This window comes from Physella acuta, unplaced genomic scaffold (assembly GCF_028476545.2).
Source record: "Physella acuta isolate Inbredline_101_S28 unplaced genomic scaffold, ASM2847654v3 ptg001569l, whole genome shotgun sequence".
NCBI classification, from domain to species: domain Eukaryota; kingdom Metazoa; phylum Mollusca; class Gastropoda; family Physidae; genus Physella; species Physella acuta.
In genome coordinates this window covers 49,962-71,906 of record NW_026733083.1, presented here as the reverse complement: position 1 = coordinate 71,906, position 21,945 = coordinate 49,962, and the positions used below count along the sequence as shown (strand labels likewise).

At 39.3% G+C, this 21,945-nt stretch overlaps 1 protein-coding gene across 2 annotated transcripts; it reads left to right on the top strand.

Annotated features, from left to right (window-relative positions):
* Window positions 1-4,487: 4,487 nt before the first annotated feature.
* On the top strand, window positions 4,488-18,359 carry LOC131928922 (uncharacterized). Of its 2 annotated transcripts, none has more exons than XM_059285089.1 (4): window positions 4,488-4,627; window positions 8,251-10,694; window positions 14,422-14,492; window positions 17,404-18,359. In XM_059285089.1, exons 2-4 carry the CDS (start codon window positions 8,262-8,264, stop codon window positions 18,254-18,256), a joined length of 3,357 nt encoding a protein of 1,118 aa, XP_059141072.1. In that variant the 5' UTR covers window positions 4,488-4,627; window positions 8,251-8,261; the 3' UTR covers window positions 18,257-18,359. The 2 variants fall into 2 exon arrangements, with proteins under 2 accessions (XP_059141072.1, XP_059141073.1); XM_059285090.1 differs by lacking the exon at window positions 4,488-4,627 and adding an exon at window positions 4,700-4,746.
* The last annotated feature ends 3,586 nt before the right edge of the window (window positions 18,360-21,945 follow it).

The window sequence follows — 21,945 nt, the reverse complement described above, 5'->3', positions numbered from 1 at the left end:
TATGCTCAATCGCGCGGGACAGGCTTTAAAAAAATGTTCTTAAGAATAGTTTTGCCTCATAACGAATGCATCTAAATGAACTTGTCCTTGGCCGGGTTGAATTATTTTTAAATTAAAAAAAAAAATTAAGTTTAGTATCCAACTAGGGTAATCAATATCGGCCATTTCCTGGTTGTGAACGCGTGGATACAGCAAATCGATCAGAGTTTTATCAATACTTGTAAGTTGTTGGGAAATAAAACAAATCGGTACATTAAGGGTCACAAAAATAAAAAAATTAAAATTGCATTAAAAAAAGTATCTCAAAGTAAAGTATTGTTAAATTCCTAATTTAAAAAAAACTACGAGTTAAGCTACTAAACAGCTACATGTCGATGGTTACATGAATTGCGGTTTTATTGATATTTTCAGTTTTTACTATGACAAGTGTGTTGTTACAACATATAACCTTGTTTCAAACAACATACCTGTCACATATGTGTGAGTATACTATACATTTGTTGGATCGATAACCTAGTACAGAGAGTGGATAGGGGGGGGGTGGTGGGGGTAGGGATGGTAGGGTTTGGTCATGATATCAAATCTGAAAACGGTTCCCAAAAAGATGCGCAACGGAAAAAAAGCGCAAACAGAAAAAAGCGCAAACGAAAAAAAGCGCAACCAGAAAAAAGCGCAAACAGAAAAAAGCGCGAACAGAAAAATGCGCACACTGCCTTAATTAGTGCGTTGGTCTTGTATGAAAACTCATTTCGAATTCAATTACATGCTATTTTTTTTAACATGACAAGGTTAGTGTCACTCAACCAAAGCATGTACTGAACAGCTTAATGGGCAGCATGTAGCCTATATAACAGAAGAGCTATGGTTGTTGATATCATTTTGCATTCGTCCGGTAAACATTTTCAGAAAAAAAAAAAAACCTTCAAAAACCTTCCATAACCTTTTTATAAGGAAACAAAGAGAGATGAAGTTTTATTATAACATCAGGCTTTAACTCAGACCTACTCCAATGGCGTCTACATTATTAAACTAAACAGAAGAGATTTTTAAAGTATAAATTTACAAAGGTAGGGGACTAGCCCAGGGCTTTGTGATAAAGTATGGTAGGCTACTAGTCTAGCAATTGGTGCAAAATGCAGGTAGGTTAGTCTATCACTTAGTGCTATGGAGGGGGGGGTGGGGTGGGGTGGTAGGTTAACTGTCTAGCACTTGGTGCAAAAGGCAGGTAGGTTAGTCTAGCACTTAGTGCTAAAGAAAAGAATCCCGCTTATGCTGTATCTGGATGTTAAAGGGAGGTTATATATGGGGAAAAAAAACCCGCTCATATGTTGGAAAACAGGTAAAAGGTAATTTCTGTCAAGGTTTCTTGCAGACGGATACGGCAGGTAAAAGAACCAAGCGAGGTCTAGCTCGTCTGATTTAATAGGGGGTGGGGGAGGAGGGGTTGGGGGGGGGGGTGGAGGCCGCTGACAAAGAAAGCTGCGCCTCATCAAGTCCTGTATTCAAGTTTAACTCAAATGTGTGCATCCAGTGTCCCACTGACCTCTAACGCCCCAAATGTTAGATTCTACTTCCGCCCCTCTCCGATCTCCACCCAGCCACCCCCTTGACTCCACCCCCCCCCCCCCCCCCCCCATCCCCACCCCTCTGCTTGTTAACAGTCTCCCGGATCTGGTAATGTATGCGTGCCAGGCGCGAGGCAGACACTGCCTCACGGGCCGATCAATCAATGGCTTGTAAAGAGGGCGACGAGGCGGGAGGGGGGGGTGCTGAAGGGAGGGGAGGGGGTCTGGAGCGGTGGGGGGCGGGTGGTATTGAATCGACCTTCGAATCTAAGTGTTTTCATTTATTGATTTATTTATTTTTTTTGTTAATAGTTTGTATAATTTTTATTTGGTGAAATATACTGGCTCAGGAGAGGTGGGCGCACGTGTATTATTAACAAAGAGGAGAGGGCTGGAGGTGCTGTAGGGGTAGGGCTTAATGCAGTATGAGATTGGGGGTGGGGGGGGGTGGCAGGCTAATCTTTTAATTATGATGCAGACACCGACTTGTCTGGATGCTTTCCACGGGGTGGTGGGGGGGGGGGGGGGATGGTGGGGGTTAGGGCGAGGTTACACTTTTAAAATATTGCGCAGGTCTTGTTTTATTTTGCCCCCCCTCCCCCTCCCTCCCAACATTCTTTGAATCGTAAAACCCATATTTTATAAACCGATGCAAGTAAAACCCAAATTTTATACACACATGCAGATAAAACCTACATTTTATAAACCGATGTAAATAAACACACATTTTATACACATGCAAGTAAAATCCACATTTTATATATTTGCAAGTTAAAACCCACATTTTCTATACACACATGCAAGTAAAACCAACATTTTATATATTTGCAAGTAAAACCCACATATTATACACACATACAAGTAAAACCCACATAAGGAACTGCAATCGTCTAGACTCGGACGCGGGTAAACTGGCCTGCAGATTTCGTGTTTTCCTTTTGAGAAGAGCGTGGTGGAGAATGTCTGGACGCTGCCCTTCAGGAGACTAGCCTGTGTGGGTGGGGCCGTGGTGGGGATCCGCGGGTTTCGCTACTGTAGGTCAGGGAGATGGATATTTATAGCACTGAAATTACTCTAGGGCAAGACGTAACTCTAGAGGAATTAGGTGGGGGGGGGGGGGACATGCGTACCTGGAGGATTTTAAAACACCAGCGGGAAAATTGGATAATTAATTATGTTGTTAATTAAAATCTGAGAATTCGTTATAATTTAACGATGCATTATTTCACAAGTCCAAATAAAGTATAAAGTTATTTTCCTATTAGGTAGATTTTTATTTTAATTTCGCAATGTTAATTTCAGTTTAATTCCATAGCTATGGTTACACAACACACTTTGATCTTTGCGAGCGGCAATGATTAATGATAATGAGTGTAGTGCTTAAGTAATTACATATCTACAGCATGTTTGCACATATTTTACTTTAATTCGACCGTTCGGAATTTTTAAAATACATGATGTTTTTTTGTTGTTTTTTTCTGGTTAATGATACCTGTTGTTTATCTCTGCGCGTGCGCAGTGCTTCACCAAGGTGGTAGATGTTTTCTGGTGTTTGCAAGCTTAAACACCTGGATTAGGATTATGGTTTTGGTTTTATTGGTGTTTGATTAAAGTCAATCTGCGTCTGAATTTTGTTAGTAAATGCGATTCTATTTACCAGCAAACAGGTTGGGCGGTTAGGGGTCATCCATTTTTGGACGATTTTTACCTCCCCCCTCCCCTCCGTCACACTTCGTCACAAAAAGCCAGACCCCCCCTAAAATGACGTCACACCTCAACCTACAACCCCCCTCAAAATTGCAGTTGAATTTTTTTAAAACATTGATATTTTTCCAAAATCTTGTCTAAACTATTACAATTTATTAAAACAGTTATCTAAAACGCGAAATAACGTCTAAAATTCGTTTTCTAACATTGCTTTTTTATAATGCAAAAATATGACGTCGCAACATCTGACCCCCCCCCTCCCCCTCATCACACATCGTCACAAAATTACGGACCCCCCCTCCCCCCTACGAGTGTGACGTCATTTATGGATGACCCCTTAGGTAAGGGTTAACAATCTTGACGCAGAGTCTCATGTCTAATAGAGAAATATATATATATATATATATATATATATATATATATATATATATATATATATATATATATATCGAGATTTCTTTGACTATTTCAAGTCTAAAATTGGAGAAACTCGTCAGCCACTTAACCAAGAGGAACGATGCAAAAAGTAGAGTGACTCCATATTCACAGGCCAAACAAAGAGAAAACCTGCAAGTTACTAGTGGCGTTAATGTTGCGTTTCCTGTAATATATACGTGTTTACAAAGTAAATCCGCGTTTTTATTTCACCAGTTTTAATTGACCTGAACCTACATTTAAAAAAAAAATTAAACTGTAAACGATTAATAAAAATAAAGACCTTGAACTAGAAACATGCATAGATGTTACCCTCGAATCTGATTGGTCCGTTTTGGAGAAAGAAGGCGGGGGCTGTTTTGGAAATGTAGAAAAAAACAAATTCCTGTTTTGAAATTAAACGGAATTTCTTTTTTTAAAATTTCAAAGCTAGAAAAATTATTTCCACATGAGTTTAGTGAGAGATCGGAAAGGGAAAAAGTGGATTATGGGATAGCTGATCAAGGCTACGAGGTTGTCGAGATAAGAAAATGGAGACGCACAGCTTGTAAAAACACGCCGGAACAATGCGCCACAAATTCTTTGCCATGCGCAGAAGAGGGTGGAAAGGGGATGGTGAAGGTGGTTAATTCAAAATAAAATAAAGACTGGGAGGGTGGGTGGTAGAGGGGGGGGGGGGGGTGGGGATAGTTGTGGGGAGTGGGAACACAACTTTTTTTTTATTATATTTTTTTTTAATTCTTCGGTTGCGGGAAAGCGCGCTATTCGCAGTACGCGACGTGCAGCCAGTTTGCTACTGGGAGCCCAGTTGACTCCCGATAAGGGAAGCGCAAGCCGAAGAGTTTTATGCCCTGTGATGGTCTCGACCGAGCTCGCGACTTCATGTGCCCCAGCCGCTACCTGCTAGCTGACAGGATGTAGTGAGTACTCATTTTTACACGACGCTTTGTCGCTGTCTGGGTGGCGAATAGTATGTTAATGTGTGCGGTCATCGCGAGCTGGTTTAACTATAAATTAAAATTTAATTACCCCGATGGAGGTGTAAAAGAAATTTTAAAAAAAATTAATTACTAATTAGTAAATATATTTGTGTAGTTTCTTTTTTAATTTCAGGTGTAGCATTCCATGTAATTACGTTGTTTATTTTTCATTTCTTTATATTATTTAATATTTTTTTTCAGTTATTTATAACTTTTGTTTTCGGTTATTTTAATCAAAAAGATAAGAGCTGACTATAAATTTATAAGTGTGTGTGTGTGTTGGGGGGGGGGTGCTACTTACACACGTCATCTATCCATGCAATGTAACACATTTCTGAAATAACTTGTCATTAATGTACTACATAACATGTTCGTCAAAAAAATAATTAATTAACTTCGAGTATGTACACAAGGCCATAACCGATGCATGTTATCTACACAGACGTTTGTGGTGTGTTGAAATTCAGTTAAGTTTTTTTTTTTTTTTCTTTGTGAGCTAGTGGCCTTGGAATTACTTGGACAAGATACAGAAGGTTAAGGAAATATTATTGCTAGTCTGTGTTACATCTTCTCTGATGTGAAAGAAACTGCTTATGTTTACTTACCGTCCTCGATAAATTTAAGATCGCGAGAAAAAATTATTTGCTAAAAAAAATCGTTTTAATATAAAAAATAGTGATTTTTTTGTGTTAAGTTGCTAATAATAAGATGAAGGCCCTACTTTTGCAATTAAAAAAAAATTGTAAATAATAAAATATTGTCTTTTTAAAAATGTAATGCTCCATTTGTATGTAACTATTTTTAAAAATCGCGAATCTGTATAATATAGTGTATCGAAAAAGCCGTATGAATGAATGCGTACAAAGTAATATACTTGCATTTATATATATATATATATATATATATATATATATATATATATATATATATATATATATATATATATATATATATATATATATATATATATATATATACAACAATCCACAGTAATAGTTAATACTGGAAATTATTAATATTTTTTGTAATGGTGAATTACATTTAAAGAAAATTATTTTCTTTTGATACGTTTAGTGCAATGTAGAAATCTTTTTTTTTTTCAAACCTATAATATAATTTTTTACTTTTTAGTAAGTTTTTAGTATATTTTATAAGGAGTCACAACGCATTTAATCCACATGACTTAAAAAAAAACAACTTTGTAACAAACAAAAAGCGCTGAAAGTGATCTTCATGGCTTCTATTTGTTTTGTGTTCTAAAAGTTAAATTATGATTTTAAAATCTAGATCTTCTTATTCGCCATTTTCATCTCATAGTGGGCCAACATCTTTCCATGCTTTTCTGTCGTTAGCTATTTATACCTTTTTTTCACCACCTATTTCAAATAATTTTCATGTCTATCAATTTTTCTACCTCAAGTGTTTTATTTAGAAGATCATCCATTTTTCTTTGAACCGTATTGATTCCATGACATGCCCTGTCTAGTAAAACTAGATTCCAGTTTCCCTCGACCTATGCCTGTCCATCATCCCCTACTTTTCTGAACTTAATACTGAAGTCATAATTCAATATTTTTTTGCATAATTATTTTCACAATGTCAGCAATAATGACCGGGTCCCTGTCAGTGAATCCGAAAGATACCATTAGTTTAAACTTGTATTATACTATACAGCAATATTTAATTAACGAAGCATCTAATTATGTCAAAGTTCACGACACAGTGCATAGTTACCGAGTGTTGACTAATGTTTTAACTTTGGAACAAATCGGTTCACTAGAAGTGGGTGACGATTGTATCGCTAACTACACCCAGTCATGAAATAAATCACGTAAAATTGAAGTTCCAAACAATAAATTGTTGTATCAATATATTATTTTTGTATCCTAAAAGATACAGTAAAAGAGTCTTCTGATTATCGAGCCATTGTATAAATATGCAACTATAAATTTTAAAAATTTCAGCCGTACTTAAATCTGTGTTGACGATTTGTTATATTAAATAATGTATGCACATTTTCCCCTAACCCATAATTTAGTGATAACATGAATCAACATAACTGGGCTCTTCCATTTATCTAGCCACAGAACTGACCAGCGCTGACCGGCTACTCGTATTAAGTTTAAAAAGTCGAGTTTTCAATATTTTGTTCCAGTGTGCAATATCTTTGTCGAGCGAGCTAACTCTACATTACTACTTGATCTATTAATAAAATCGGATTTTCAAAACAATACTTTAATCGCTGAAGATGTTGTTTTTGTAAATTTAAATCTTTATCAGTTATGAACTGGTATATTAAACACATTTTTAAACGTAACAACAAGTAGAAAATATAATTAAGTTAAAAGATTATAATATTGAAGTTAAATTTTGCTATTATTAATTTTAGATTTTATTTGTAATTGCATTTCAGTTAACTGCTTCAGTGTTGATTTGTACATTTAGTTTGCATGTTTACATGATGCAATCAATAACAAACTATAACACACGTGTTTGGATTTAGACATGTTTTAAAATATATTTTTTAAAACGATAGACAACATAAACACGCAATGTGTGCTTAAATAGGTTCACTTTTACCCCTTAAAATGTATGACACGTCGCTAATTGAAAAGCCAGTTTGCAAAATGTGTTAAGAGATAAACATACAAAAAGAATTATTTTCTGTATTATGATGTAATTTGTTTCAAATACAAGAATATTTATATTTTTATCATACTAAACTAGCTAAATCACATTTAGACGGCTAGATTGTAAACGTGTACAATAGTGTCAGACAAAACTTTCTAAGTGATATAGACCTAAAACGTTTTTCTAAATGTGTTAGTGCTCTAACTACTTACAATCAACAACGGCGAGCAGTAACTGAAATACGCATGATGTGAAGCTTGTTACAAACTTTTAAAAATTACTTATAAGTAATAGTTTATTCAGAATTTTAAAACAATAATTTAATATAACTAAAAATTACATTACAAAAACAAATATATATCTATACAGATTCGGCCTCAACTTTAAACCTCACCATAGCCACACAAAAAAATGGTCTCCATCTCAATTTTGGTTTGAATTATTCGTGTTCTTATCTCTGCCAATTAATAAAAACATCTTATATTTTTTTAATTTGTGCAAATGAATAGTTTTGCTTGAATTAAATTAGTAAATTTAATGGTTTTTATTTATTTTTATTAACAATCAAAACAAGTCACTGAAAAGTAAAAAAAAAAAAAACAACCAATAATCAAATTTCAAGTAATCTAATTACATATTGACTAAGTGTTTTAGATTTTTAAAAAAATAGTTTTTATATAGGATTTATTTTCGATTATTGTATGCACACACATACACACACGTATATGCATATATACATATAACGCGTAGCTTTTTTATTTTATTTTTTATTTATTTTTAAATTCAGTTATTAATTTGATTGCTTATTTGTAATTTTTCATTGACATATTTTATTTCATCTTCGTTTATGTAACCAAACTGTGCAACATATAATTAGCGTTAATTACCTTTGATCTAATTATTTACTGGTTGATATTTTTCTCTCTCCACAGTTCGCTAACTGATGAAGGTTTCAGGGTTTAGTGATGCTATGGTTGGACGACTCATGGAGAACCTCACACCCGATCTCGACTCTGTCACTCAACTTCTGAGTCTGAAGGAACCCGCCCGTCGCGGCGCCCATACGCCCCTCCGTTTCTCCGTCTTCAACTCCTCCGGCGCCCGCAGTGAAGAAAGCATCCCCTTGATGCCCCAGGGGGAAGGCTCACGCCCTTGCGGAGCGCAGACTACGCTACACGGACATTTACATACCGGACGCTTGAGAACCTCCAGTCTGACCAGCGATGGGTCAAGTCAGAGAAGTAAAGGCGTGGACTCCGGAAACAGCTCTTTGATAGACAGCAGTTCGACGGACAGCTACCCTGACCTGGGTGGGGGTCGGTCACGTACGACCAGCACGACCAAGTACGACCCCCAGTTGTTAGACCGATACGCTCCGTTCAACAGCGACGACACGGTGGAGGATTACCCCGAGACGACGTTTGATCAACATGAACCTTTGCTAAACGTGGACACATTAACGCCAGAAGTGTCTGCTGGCGTTTCGCTTCAGAACGCCAACTCTGTTTTGTATGTAGGCGTGGACAACGACGTCAAGAAGGCGGCCAATGTATCCAGCGCGCTGTTGGTCCGGTCTGGAATCGAACCCGGTACCGCCGGCGGTTGCGACTGTCGCACCGCATCATCGTCTCAGAACAGTTTATGTTCTTCCGGAAGTGGGAAAAGACAATGCTCCCCGGCAGACGAGGTATCGCTGATCGATCGCTCACGAAGTCCAGCAACTCCTGACATGACTACAAGTCCGGGTAATCTCCCCTTTCTCGACCACAGTCGAGCCAACGACATGGACGTGACTCTGTGTCCGGACAGCCAAACTCTGTTGCATGTTATAAACACCCCCAGATCACAACAATGTCTTAAAGGTCTCTCGCGCTCTTTATCCGCCGGTAACATCACCAGCCTTACCACGTCAGGCAGCCACCTCCTGGATTTTTCTAAATTCCCCGGCGCTCGTCACCAAGACGGACATCTTCAAAACACACCTCATTCATCAGACTGCAGCAATAATAAAACTAACCCCACGTCGTCGTATCAAAACTCTTATTTTTACGGCGACTCGCCAAACGCCCTTCGCGTGTATAACAGCACTCAGCCGGTGACCATGACCCCTAGACACCCAGACATGAGCGTGCCTGTCCACCAACACGACAAAACCTCACCTGGCCAAACATCCGCCTCCAATCAAATCACCCCCTTGACCGGGAACTCAAGAAACGGTATCGGGATAAACTCTCACTCTTCAAACAGCGCCCCTTCGGCGATAACGCACTACAGGCCAAAAATTATTCCAGACTTAAAATCCGTGCTAGGTCACGGCGCTCCGGTCGCCAACAGGAACAAAAACGCCGGGAAAGGCCACGCCACGGAACCTCTGCAGGTTCTTGTGCCTCGGATGTCGCCTGACGACTTCTACCCTGTCAGTTACATCCCTTCCAACTACCACCAAACGTACTCACACACGGGTCACAACTTCGAACCTCGTCCGTCTCCCAGCTACAACTTCCATTCGCAGAACCACACGCCTTTTTTCGACGATTTACCTGAAGATGCTGTAGCACTCAACAACGTTGACAGTCGTTTCGCTAAAGACGTTCACCTAAACACCAACCGAAATCCATTCTCCGACATTCGTCGTTCCCGAGACTGCCCGAATCAGAAACAGCTATGTCACCAGGTATCCTTAGATCACGGCCAAAGGCACCCCCACCCCGGGTGTGTTAGATACACCCGCAATTGTGAAAGCGACCCCGCGGGTGTCTCGGACAAGAAAATCACCCCCAGCTCCCCACACGTGTATGATTCAGCAAATGAAAACAAACCTAGAATAACATTTGAGAACCTTCCGTTGAAGTTCTGCTGCAGATCTGACGCATGCTCATCCCAGCATCAGTGTTTAGCTTCACCAACATCCGGCTTCTCAACTAACCTACCAACTTCCGGTTTCTCAACTAACCTACCAACATCCGGTTTCTCAACTAACCAAACAACTTCCGGTTTCTCAACTCACCAACCAACTTCCGGTTTCTCAACTAACCTCCCAACGTCACCGCGAGAGCGCGGAGTCTGGCCGGATATCTGTCACCAAAATTACAACCCTGGGCTGCAGACTGACACGTGTAAGCGGGCCAACCCCCCTCATGTCAACCCCCCTCATGTCAACCCCCCTCATGTCAACCCCCCACACGTCCCAGAACCCGTGAGGTATGAGGACGACAATGGATACAAGTCTGGGATGGTGCTCAGCATCCCCCTCTCGTGTTTCGAGCCGGATTTCTTAGACCCCAACTACGACGAGAACGCGCAAATAGACCAGCACCTGTCCACACCCTCCAGTCTGGACAGTGGTCAAGCGAGGAGCGGTGAAGACAAGACCAAGGTGAGTACTGGGGGTTGTCTAGTGAGTGCTTGCTCTGGTTAGGTTCATGTGGCTTTATGCGCGTTGGTTTACTACACGACGAATCTACTATACGACTGGCTACCTCACGACAGATTTACTACATAACTGGCTTACTTCACGACAGATCTACTACACGACTGGCTTACTACACGACAGATGTACTACATGACGGTCTTACTACACGACGGATCTACTACACGACTGGCTTACTACACGACTGATTTACTACATGACGGTCTTACTACACGACTGGCTAAAAAACGACGTAATTACTACTGGCATAGCTTACTACTTTTGCCCAGAATAAACAAGTGTGTTTCATTGTCTCTCCTGCCTTGTAGGCCTACTTGTTCCAGAGTTACGTCAAGGGTCAAGGGCTTTTTTTTTTTGTTTTTTTTTTAACCAATGCAGTTCTTTGAGCGGTCATATTAAAAGAACAGTCAAGAAAATTTAGTGGAGATCACTCCCACTGTATTTAACCGATGCGGTTCTTTAAACAGCCATAATAAAAGAACAGTCAAGAAAGGCTACGATGTCGTCTACGTTAATTACTGCAGGCAGTTTTCTGCCTGCTAAATTTGGCGTGTAAGGAAGTAGGAGGGGGGAGGGGTGAGAATCGGGGGTTCGGGAGGGGGATTTTGGAGTGCATGATAAAAAAGGAGAGTGGTTAGAGCTTAATTTTAGGTGTCTTATCACACGTCCGGTCGGATTCACTCCCCTGACAAGGTTTAACGGCTCCACCTTCAGGCGCCGCAATGAAGACTCCCATGGAAAATTACATTCGTCCTTGACACATTGCCAACGAAAAAAAAAATGGCCGTTAAAACGTTAATTTATTCGGATAATTTTTTTTTTTGTTTATTCTGAAAATATTATTGTAGCAGGTTTTTCAGCGTGTTTTTGATAAAATTCATAGCCATACTGCTTTGATGTACGGGGTTGTAAAATAAATGAACGAATTGCTCCTTTGTTCTTGTGTTTCACCTGCACTGGTTTGTCAAGCCTGGATGGTAAATTCAACATTCATTCCAATCCATCAGGGTTGTGTCTGGGTTGTGTCTGTGTAGTGTCTGTGTAGTATCTGTGTAGTTTCTGGGTTATTTCTGTGTAGTGTCTAGGTAGTGTCTGGGTTGTGTCTGTGTAGTGTCTAGGTTGTGTATGTGTAGTGTCTGAGTTTATCCGTGCAGTGTCTGGGTTGTGTGTGTGTAGTGTCCGGATTGTGTCTATGTAGTGTCTATGTAGTGTCTGTGTAGTGTCTATGTAGTGTCCGGATTGTGTCTATGTAGTGTCTGTGTAGTGTCTGTGTAGTGTCTGGGTTGTGTCTGTGTAGTGTCTGGATTGTGTCTGTGTAGTGTCTGAGTTTATCCGTGTAGTGTCTGGGTTGTGTCTGTGTAGTGTCTATGTAGTGTCTGTGTATGTTATGAAATCAAGTGGGCCAATGGAGAGCTTAATGTTTTTTTAAATCGTTATTGAACTAGCCGGTAACATGTGATAATATACTTGATTGGGATGGAGTGTATATAGCCCTATGTGAGGTAGTCCAACCTCTTCTGCCCCACATTTCATCTAGTCATTAGTTATCACAGGAAAAAATATCCTAATTATTCTTAAACAAAGTATAAAATAATTCTAATTTAGACGTATTGTTTTTAGAGGGTTTTTTAAATAATTTATTCTAATACCCTTGTGATTTCAATGATGATACATACAGAATACACTTTTAAAGTATTTATAAAAGCTTTCATTTAAAACATTTAAATATTTTTTTATAAAATGTCTATAAAATCTTTTTAAAAAAGGTTAAAAAGAAATTATATTTTTTTTAAAAAATCAAACATCTTCTAATATCGCTTTTATGTTTAAAACGTATTTCAAAAATGTTTATTAAAAAAAACACATCGGTTAAAAGTTACAAAAGGACTTATTTTAGAAATTCTCAAAAAACCAACAGGTATTTTGCGGCATTTCTAAACATTTTGTTAAAGTATTTTATTTTAAAAGATTCAAAATGTTAATTATAAGATCAGTTCAAGTGTTCTATGCTTATTTCAAACATCTTTTAAATATATTTTAAGTCTTTTTTTTTCATCTTTCACAGTTTAAATAAGTTTGAAGTTTTAAAATATAATTTTTACTTTCTCGTATATACGTAGTATAGAGAAAGTATTGTAATCGTGCAAAAAAAAAAAAATCGAGATTTTTACAGATCTCGACGTTTTACACCTCACTGATACGGAAAAACATAATTTTGCAATCTTGTCCGTATGTCTGTGTGTGTGTGTGTCTGTCTGTGTGTGTGTCTGTCCGTGTGTAAACACGATAACTTGAGTACCGTTACAGCTAGGTTGATGAAATTTCATATATAAGTATTTTATCAAAATCGTAGATCCGTATCAACTTTTGAGCGATTTCCGATAACCGGAAGTGGTACTTTTCCTACTTTGAATTTTTTAAAAGCCTATAACTTGAGTACTATTTCAGATAGATAAATGAAATTTCACATGTAAGTAAAAGATCTAATCCTCTACATTCTGTTAAATTTTGAGTAATTTCCGTTGACTGGAAGTAGTAATTTACGCTACTTCCGATTTCTCAAAAAACTAATGTAAATTTTAAAAGTACTAATAATATTGCGCACTATTATGCGCTTTTTTATTGGGCGTTCACTTGGTGTGCAATTAATTTGTCTACGAGATTTTATTCTATTTTTAAAACTTTAAGTATTTAAAATGGATTAAAAATCATGTCTATAGCCCGAGTTCCCATCCCCTGTTATTTTATATAAGAATATTCGAGAAAGTTTAGGGGAGATCACTCCCGGTTTATTAATTACACAAACTATTTTTTTTTTTTTTTTTAAATGAGTTTCTAGGTATATTTAAAAAAAACCATAGCAAAGATTTATCTTGTGATTTGTGATATCTTCGTGTAACATAGGTGGGGAGTGGAGGTGGGTTCATCAAGTTGTTCAACTGTAGTAGTCTGGTGATGTTTAACACACTATTAACCTTTAAAAGTAACATGGGTTTACTGCTAGGTCATGTTACACTGCCTTTAATTTCTTCTCCTCTTGTTTCCGTTAAACATCCGTTATTTTAATTGTTTAGGTGAATACGTTGACATAATTGGATTAACCACTTTGTTCATTTAATTAAAGACTGTGAATAATTTGCCTTTTTTTCTAACGACGATGTAACAATCAGCACTCATTAACGTGATCCCCATTACAAATTTTCAAAAATAAAAATGTTTTTACTACACATTTGCTTGTGGGATATGAAGTGTGTGTTACTAGAAATATTATGTAAGGAGTGGTAATTTGTAGAAATATTATGTAAGGAGTGGTAATTTGTAGAAATATTTTGTACGTGGTGGTAATTTGTAGAGATATTTTGTAAGTGGTGGTAATTTGTAGAAATATTATGTAAGTGGTGGTAATTTGTAGCAATATTATGTAAGAGGTGGTAATTTCTAGAAATATTATGTAAGGGTTGGTAATTTGTGAAATATTATGTAAGGAGTGGTAATCCGTAGAAATATTATGTAAGAAGTGGTAATACGTAGAAATATTACATTATTTTATATGAGGTAAAGGTGTCAAAAAAGTAGTCTTTTCGCGATATATAAGATCTGTACGACCCCATCTATTTAACAATAACAGTTTTACTGTAGCCATTGATTCTAAAATTATTTTTTCTCCCAACAGACCGCAAGTCAGCTGGGCCTGCTGAAGGCAGGAACTAGAGACAGAAGAGCCCTGATTGGTAACGCTAGCAGGTAATGTTTTCATCATTTTCATTTTAGCTGTTACCTTCATAAAGTTCATTTCAATATCTTGGTTACTAGATATGCCAATTAAACGACTGTTAAAAATAGGGGTAGGATTTATTTTCTTGCAACCCCACCCCCCCCCCCCACCCCTTCTCCACTACCTGAGACTGCCCTACGCCAATCTAAATCCAGCTTAAAAGCACCTTCTCATAAGAACCCACCCCATCTTTTATCTCCGAAACCACCCCTCCCTCCTCTATTATGTTCCCTATCTTGGCATTTACCTCATCCTCCACTAGAGGAGGGATGGGGTAGTCAGGTGGTAGAGCGCTCAACTGCTGACCCGATAGTAACGAGTTCGGATCTTGGTTGCGAGTGTCCGTGTAACTGACTCACGTTAGGTAAAGTAAAACCGCCCAGGCATTTCTCTGACCTTACCCCCCCCCCCCTTTACATATGCCATGAAAAAAAACCAGATGAACTCTACCTATCTACGCTCTTGATCATTACATCTGATAGAGATAAGGGGAACTTTGCATTTCTTACTTCTAGTGGTTGCATCGCCTTGAATCAATAAACAATCCAATATCTTCCTCCCCGCCTTCATCCCCCACCCAATCCCTTTCTTTGTCTAACTGATGACCAAAGTATTGATGACGCCTGTGACCCATCAGACAGACAGACCGACAGACAGCGTGTATCCCGGTTGTATTGTTGTTGATACCTTATTTATAGTCCAACCCGCGTCTCGCGCCCGGGGTAAACAACAATGGCCGCCTGTAGACAATAGGGTCAAGGCCAGCGATGGCATGTTTTGCGCCTTGGAAATATGCGCCAGATTTTTAGGTTGCGTCGATCCGACACTACGATCGATTGGTGATTTCTTTTTTTTTTTTTTTTTTTTTAAATGCGCACATTGTTTGTGTTTGTATAGTATGCCGCGAACTAAAAACATTGACGAGACGAATGTAATTATGTGTTTGTATAGTATGCTGCGAACTAAAAACATTGACGAGACGAATGTAATTATGTGGTTCATGATCACTGGAACAGTGTTGTATAACAGGTTATACAATGCTGATAAGGATAGAGCAAAGGATGATTAAGTGATTAGCTTGGTACCCCCCCCCCCCCCCCTATTTCTCCCATTAAAAATTGCATGAAAAAAATAAATGTAGGCCTATCAAAATTAAAATATTCTTTTTTACAAATTGCAAATGTGTACAATACCTGGGTACTAATATGGTATTCTGTTCTTAAAATGTCTTGATGTATGATTGCACAACTGAGACAGTGAGCAAGCTTCCCCCCCCCCCGCCACACACACACACCATATATACTTCAACCTTCCCTCCTCCTCCTCCACTCCTTTATAAAAACTTCGAAAGCTAGCCTATATTCGTATATTTGGGGGGGGGGGGGATCGAGATGGGTTAAAATAATGTTCCGTTTGTTTCACAAAGTACGGTCATTTCCTTATCCTCATTTTTTTTAAATTTAGCAAAATTTCAGCTATCTAGAATGGTTGGTTGAAGTACTCACCTCTCTCACACATTCTTTCTTTCAGTTCAATAAAAACATTTTCAATTGTATTGAGATTTCTTTTTTTTCACCAAAGGGCCCGAGTCCATTTAAAACCGTTTAGAAATAGCAAACGTCGATCTAGGTTATCCAGAGCAAAAAAATGATCAAAATGATCAGATTACGCGTTTAATGTGCTCCGCACGGCACTGAAAACTCATTTTGTCTGATATCTCAGTTTATTTAAAACATGTCGCACCCAAATCCTAACCATCAACCTAAGCTACCATGCTCAAAAAGAGAAAAAAAAAATTAAGGGAATTTTTTAAAAAAACATCAAAGGGTTGAATTTTTAATCTGTAAAAAAGGGGTCGGCGTGGTCGAGTCGGTAAAGCTCATGGTTGCTAAACCGAAAAGTCTCGAGTTCGAACCCTCGGGCAGATGAGGCTCGTTAGCTGGGGACAGACACTCTTCTAGGAGAGACAACTCCAAAATTAAACAACTGCTGCCTAATAATTAAGAACGAAGAAGAAGAAGAATCTGTAAAATGATTCACGATATTTACTAGGAAATTTTTTTTTCAGGCAACCCATTTCACTTCTTCCACTATATAAAAATTAAACACACAAAGCGCGTAAATTAGGGAATATTATCAGCATGCTTTCACATAGACAGTAGAGCCTTAGGTTACCAACTCGACCACCTTAACTACACTGTCAATACCACCCATGGCGTTTATAAACACACGACTTGACAGAATATGTAAACACCACTTTCCTGAGCTGCCTGTGTTTTACTTGTATGTTTGTGTAACACTGCCGTCTGAAATATGTGTTGATAGTTTTACTTGTATGTTTGTGTAACACTGCCGTCTGAAATATGTGTTGATAGTTTTACTTGTATGTTTGTGTAACACTGCCGTCTGCAAGATGTGTTGATAGTTCCATATCCGGTCGGTTGGGGACCATCGGTATTGTCATCAAAACTTAGGACAATAGGGGTCAAAGGTCGCTTGTTCAGAAGTCATTAGGTCTAGGTAAGCTTGGGTCAAAGGTTGTAGTGAAATTTATTTTAGGTTTATTTTAATAATTTGTTTCGTTTTATATAATAGATGTCATTAACCCTTAAACGGTTTCTCGAATTATTATGTATCATTTAGTAATGTGTGATAGGGATAAAATCAAGTATTGGTGTTTGTGAGTGATGTAACCATGACAGTGTTGTATAGGGATAAGGATAGAGATAAAGTCAAGCATTGGGCTTTGTCAGTGATATAACAATGATAGTGCTGTTATAGGGATAGGGATAGGTATATAGTAAGCATTGGGGTTTGTTGGTGATATAATCATGAAAGTGCTACCTGACTTGATTCAACTTTTTGTATTCTTGTCCCCAGAGACATCCCAGACTACCGATTCCTTTGCCTTGTCGCCGCCATCTTTAACCCCCTCCTGGGGTTGATCGCCTTCCTCCTCAACTCGTCTGCCCGCCGGAGCTACCTCAGCTACTGCTACAACCGCGCCAACAACCTGTACCTAGCCACCATCACCGTCAGCACTTCCGGCATCTTCCTGACGCTCATCGGCCTGGCCTTGCTGGTGGCTCACCTGGTCGCCGTCAGCAAGCCCGGCATGCCGGACGCCGGTTTGCCGGTCGTGCCGGAGTCGTGCCGGGAACAGCTCGTCGGCTACGACGACCACCTGATGAAATTCTACAAAATCGACCTTGACCTCTTCTGCAAGGTCGCCGCGCACGATAAAATGATCAGCGCTCTGAAGCACTACCAGCTCCTACACAGTCAGGTGACGTCACGGATCGGGGTCAAGGCCGAGACGCCCGTCAACAGCACCTCCCCCGCGTTGAACAGCACGGCCGCCGACGACGAAAAAGCAATATCCACAGAGGTCGACACCATCATCAACGCCTTGGAATCGACGCCCAAACCGGATCCCGTTTTCAAAAACGAGACTTCGGATCCGAAAACGGAAACTCCATCCGGAAGCGGTGTGGAGAATCCGGGCATCAGCCTTCCGCTGGTGCCGGCGAAGCAAGGGGTGCACTCCCACAACACGATAGAAGGGGACGACGACCTCAACATCCCGGCCGGGCTGGAGACGGAGTTCGACAAGTTCCAGAGCGGCGACATCCGGTCAAAGCTGTCCCCGGATAAACAGGAAGTCACGAGTGACCTGGACACGCCCTCGGGACTACCGCCCTCGTATCTCAATACAACATCCGCAGAGGTATAACACACCACCCCCTCATATCTCAATACAACTTCCGTAGAGGTATAACACACTACTTATATCTCAATACAACATCCGCAGAGGTATAACACACCACCCCCTCATATCTCAATACAACTTCCGTAGAGATATAACACACTACTTATATCTCAACACAACATCCGCAGAGGTATAACACATTACTACCCTCATATCTCAATACAACTTCCGCAGAGGTATAACACACCACCCCCTCATATCTCAATACAACTTCCGCAGAGGTATAACACACCACCCAATCATATCTCAATACAACTTCCGCAGAAATATAACACACTACTTCCCTCATATCTCAATACAACTTCCGCAGAAATATAACACACTACTTCCCTCATATCTCAATACAACTTCCGCAGAAATATAACACACCACCCCCTCATATCTCAACACAACATCCGCAGAGGTATAACACACTACTTCCCTCATATCTCAATACAACTTCCGCAGAAATATAACACACTACTTCCCTCATATCTCAATACAACTTCCGCAGAAATATAACACACTACTTCCCTCATATCTCAATACAACTTCCGCAGAAATATAACACACTACTTCCCTCATATCTCAATACAACTTCCGCAGAAATATAACACACTACTTCCCTCATATCTCAATACAACTTCCGCAGAAATATAACACACTACTTCCCTCATATCTCAATACAACTTCCGCAGAAATATAACACACTACTTCCCTCATATCTCAATACAACTTCCGCAGAAATATAACACACTACTTCCCTCATATCTCAATACAACTTCCGCAGAAATATAACACACTACTTCCCTCATATCTCAATACAACTTCCGCAGAAATATAACACACTACTTCCCTCATATCTCAATACAACTTCCGCAGAAATATAACACACTACTTCCCTCATATCTCAATACAACTTCCGCAGAAATATAACACACTACTTCCCTCATATCTCAATACAACTTCCGCAGAAATATAACACACCACCCCCTCATATCTCAACACAACATCCGCAGAGGTATAACACACTACTTCCCTCATATCTCAATACAACTTCCGCAGAAATATAACACACTACTTCCCTCATATCTCAATACAACTTCCGCAGAAATATAACACACTACTTCCCTCATATCTCAATACAACTTCCGCAGAAATATAACACACTACTTCCCTCATATCTCAATACAACTTCCGCAGAAATATAACACACTACTTCCCTCATATCTCAATACAACTTCTGCAGAGGTATAACACACTACTTCCCTCATATCTCAATACAACTTCCGCAGAAATATAACAGACTACCACCCTCATATTTTATAACTCTATATTGTTTTGTTTTCTAAAACCCTTTAACACTAATTCAATTTATCTTGTCAAAGCTATATTTTTATATGAAAAGTAACAAAGATACAATATTTTCTAGTATATTTCATTATTCTAATAGGCCTGTACAGAATAAATAAACACAATAAGAACCGAGCGAAGACCTATTTAAAATCATTTTACATTAAATCTTGCATTCTGGGCTTATTGTAATTCATAATAAATGAAATATATGATATACATTCCTGTAATAGCTTTAACTAGCATCACATTGGATGGTTTTATTTGTTTAATATAACCGTGAATTTTATGCTCATCATTGTAAGATGTTTGTTTCGTTGTGTTGAAATGAATCCGTCATTTACACCTCAAGAAAAATGGCATTGTTAATTTTACTAGAGCTTAGAAATTTTGGTAAAAAATCGCTTGAAAATTAGTGATTAGTTATCATTTTTTTTAAAAACATCAATAAACAAATATACAACAAAGCACGAGCCAACTTTAGACTTAACACAATGACATCGATCCAGTCTATTTGGGGGTGGGGGGGGGGGGGGGGGTCGTCATTATTCCTGACGTGGATCAAAAAACATTTTTTTTACAATTCGTCTATTGAGTAGCCCAAGCCTTGAAAAATAAATGAATGATGGAATGAGAGTTATTTTAAAAAATTATTATTTCATCAGTTAATTTATATTTGTCACACTGAGACTCCTTTCAATTTACATACAGCCAACCTATCAGATCTGTCGTCTTAATGTTTCATGTCCTTATCACTTTTTGTAACACAAACTGTGATTGGATATTGATAGCCTACGATTTTTTTAAACAAAGTCCATCATTAATTTAGTTCTAAACACTTCCAGTAAATATTTTGTTACAGATAATATAAAAAAATAAATAAACACCTCCAACAGTTAACAATTGTAAACACAAAACACGCACAATTGGGTTTATATAATCACAACGCTGCAAATTTGTATCCCAAATATTTCATCTCCTCTGTCAATATACCTGCTCTGGGATGATGCCATTAAAAAAAATCAACAGCATTTTGAAAATATTTAAATCAATCGAAAGTAATACAAGAGCTCATTAGGTGTTTTTTTAATCAATATTTGAAGGGTTGAAATAACTATTGAGATTTAAAACGGAGCCTGCAATAGCAACCGATAAAGGATGACTGTCTCTTCAATGTCTAAGTACTTGTAGTTCATATTTAGCTGTATACCCGTAGTTCATATTTTATACAGATAGGAACACCGATAGATATACAAAGTAGGTGTTTATGTGGCATAAAGGGAAGGGGCATTAAATTTAAAAATAAAATGTGCTACGAGCCAGACGGCAGACGGCAACACTACCGACACACACAGCACCGACATCCACTTCACACACAGCACCGACATCCACTCCACACACAGCACCGACATCCACTCCACACACAGCACCGACATCCACTCCACATACAGCACCGACCACATACAGCACCGACATCCACTCCACATACAGCACCGACATCCACTCCACATACAGCACCGACATCCACTTCACACACAGCACCGACATCCATTTCACACACAGCACCGACATCCACTTCACACACAGCACCGACATCCACTCCACATACAGCACCGACCACATACAGCACCGACATCAACTCCACATACAGCACCGACATCCACTCCACATACAGCACCGACATCCACTTCACACACAGCACCGACATCCACTCCACATACAGCACCGACCACATACAGCACCGACATCCACTCCACATACAGCACCGACCACATACAGCACCGACATCCACTCCACATACAGCACCGACCACATACAGCACCGACATCCACTCCACATACAGCACCGACATCAACTCCACATACAGCACCGACATCCACTCCACATACAGCACCGACCACATACAGCACCGACATCCACTCCACATACAGCACCGACCACATACAGCACCGACATCCACTCCACATACAGCACCGACATCCACTCCACATACAGCACCGACCACATACAGCACCGACATCCACTCCACACACAGCACCGACATCCACTCCACATACAGCACCGACATCCACTCCACATACAGCACCGACATCCACTCCACATACAGCACCGACATCCACTCCACATACAGCACCGACATCCACTTCACACACAGCACCGACATCCACTCCACACACAGCACCGACATCCACTCCACATACAGCACCGACATCCACTCCACATACAGCATCGACATCCACTTCACATACAGCACCGACATCCACTTCACACACAGCACCGACATCCACTCCACACACAGCACCGACATCCACTCCACATAC

Bases quoted from the DNA above. Each gene is read 5' to 3' on its own strand.
- LOC131928922 (XM_059285089.1), top strand. From the start codon at position 8,262: ATGAAGGTTTCAGGGTTTAGTGATGCTATGGTTGGACGACTCATGGAG. The intron at 10,695-14,421 runs GTGAGTACTGGG...TTCTCCCAACAG, and splicing joins GCGGTGAAGACAAGACCAAG to ACCGCAAGTCAGCTGGGCCT. The intron at 14,493-17,403 runs GTAATGTTTTCA...TCTTGTCCCCAG, and splicing joins CTGATTGGTAACGCTAGCAG to AGACATCCCAGACTACCGAT.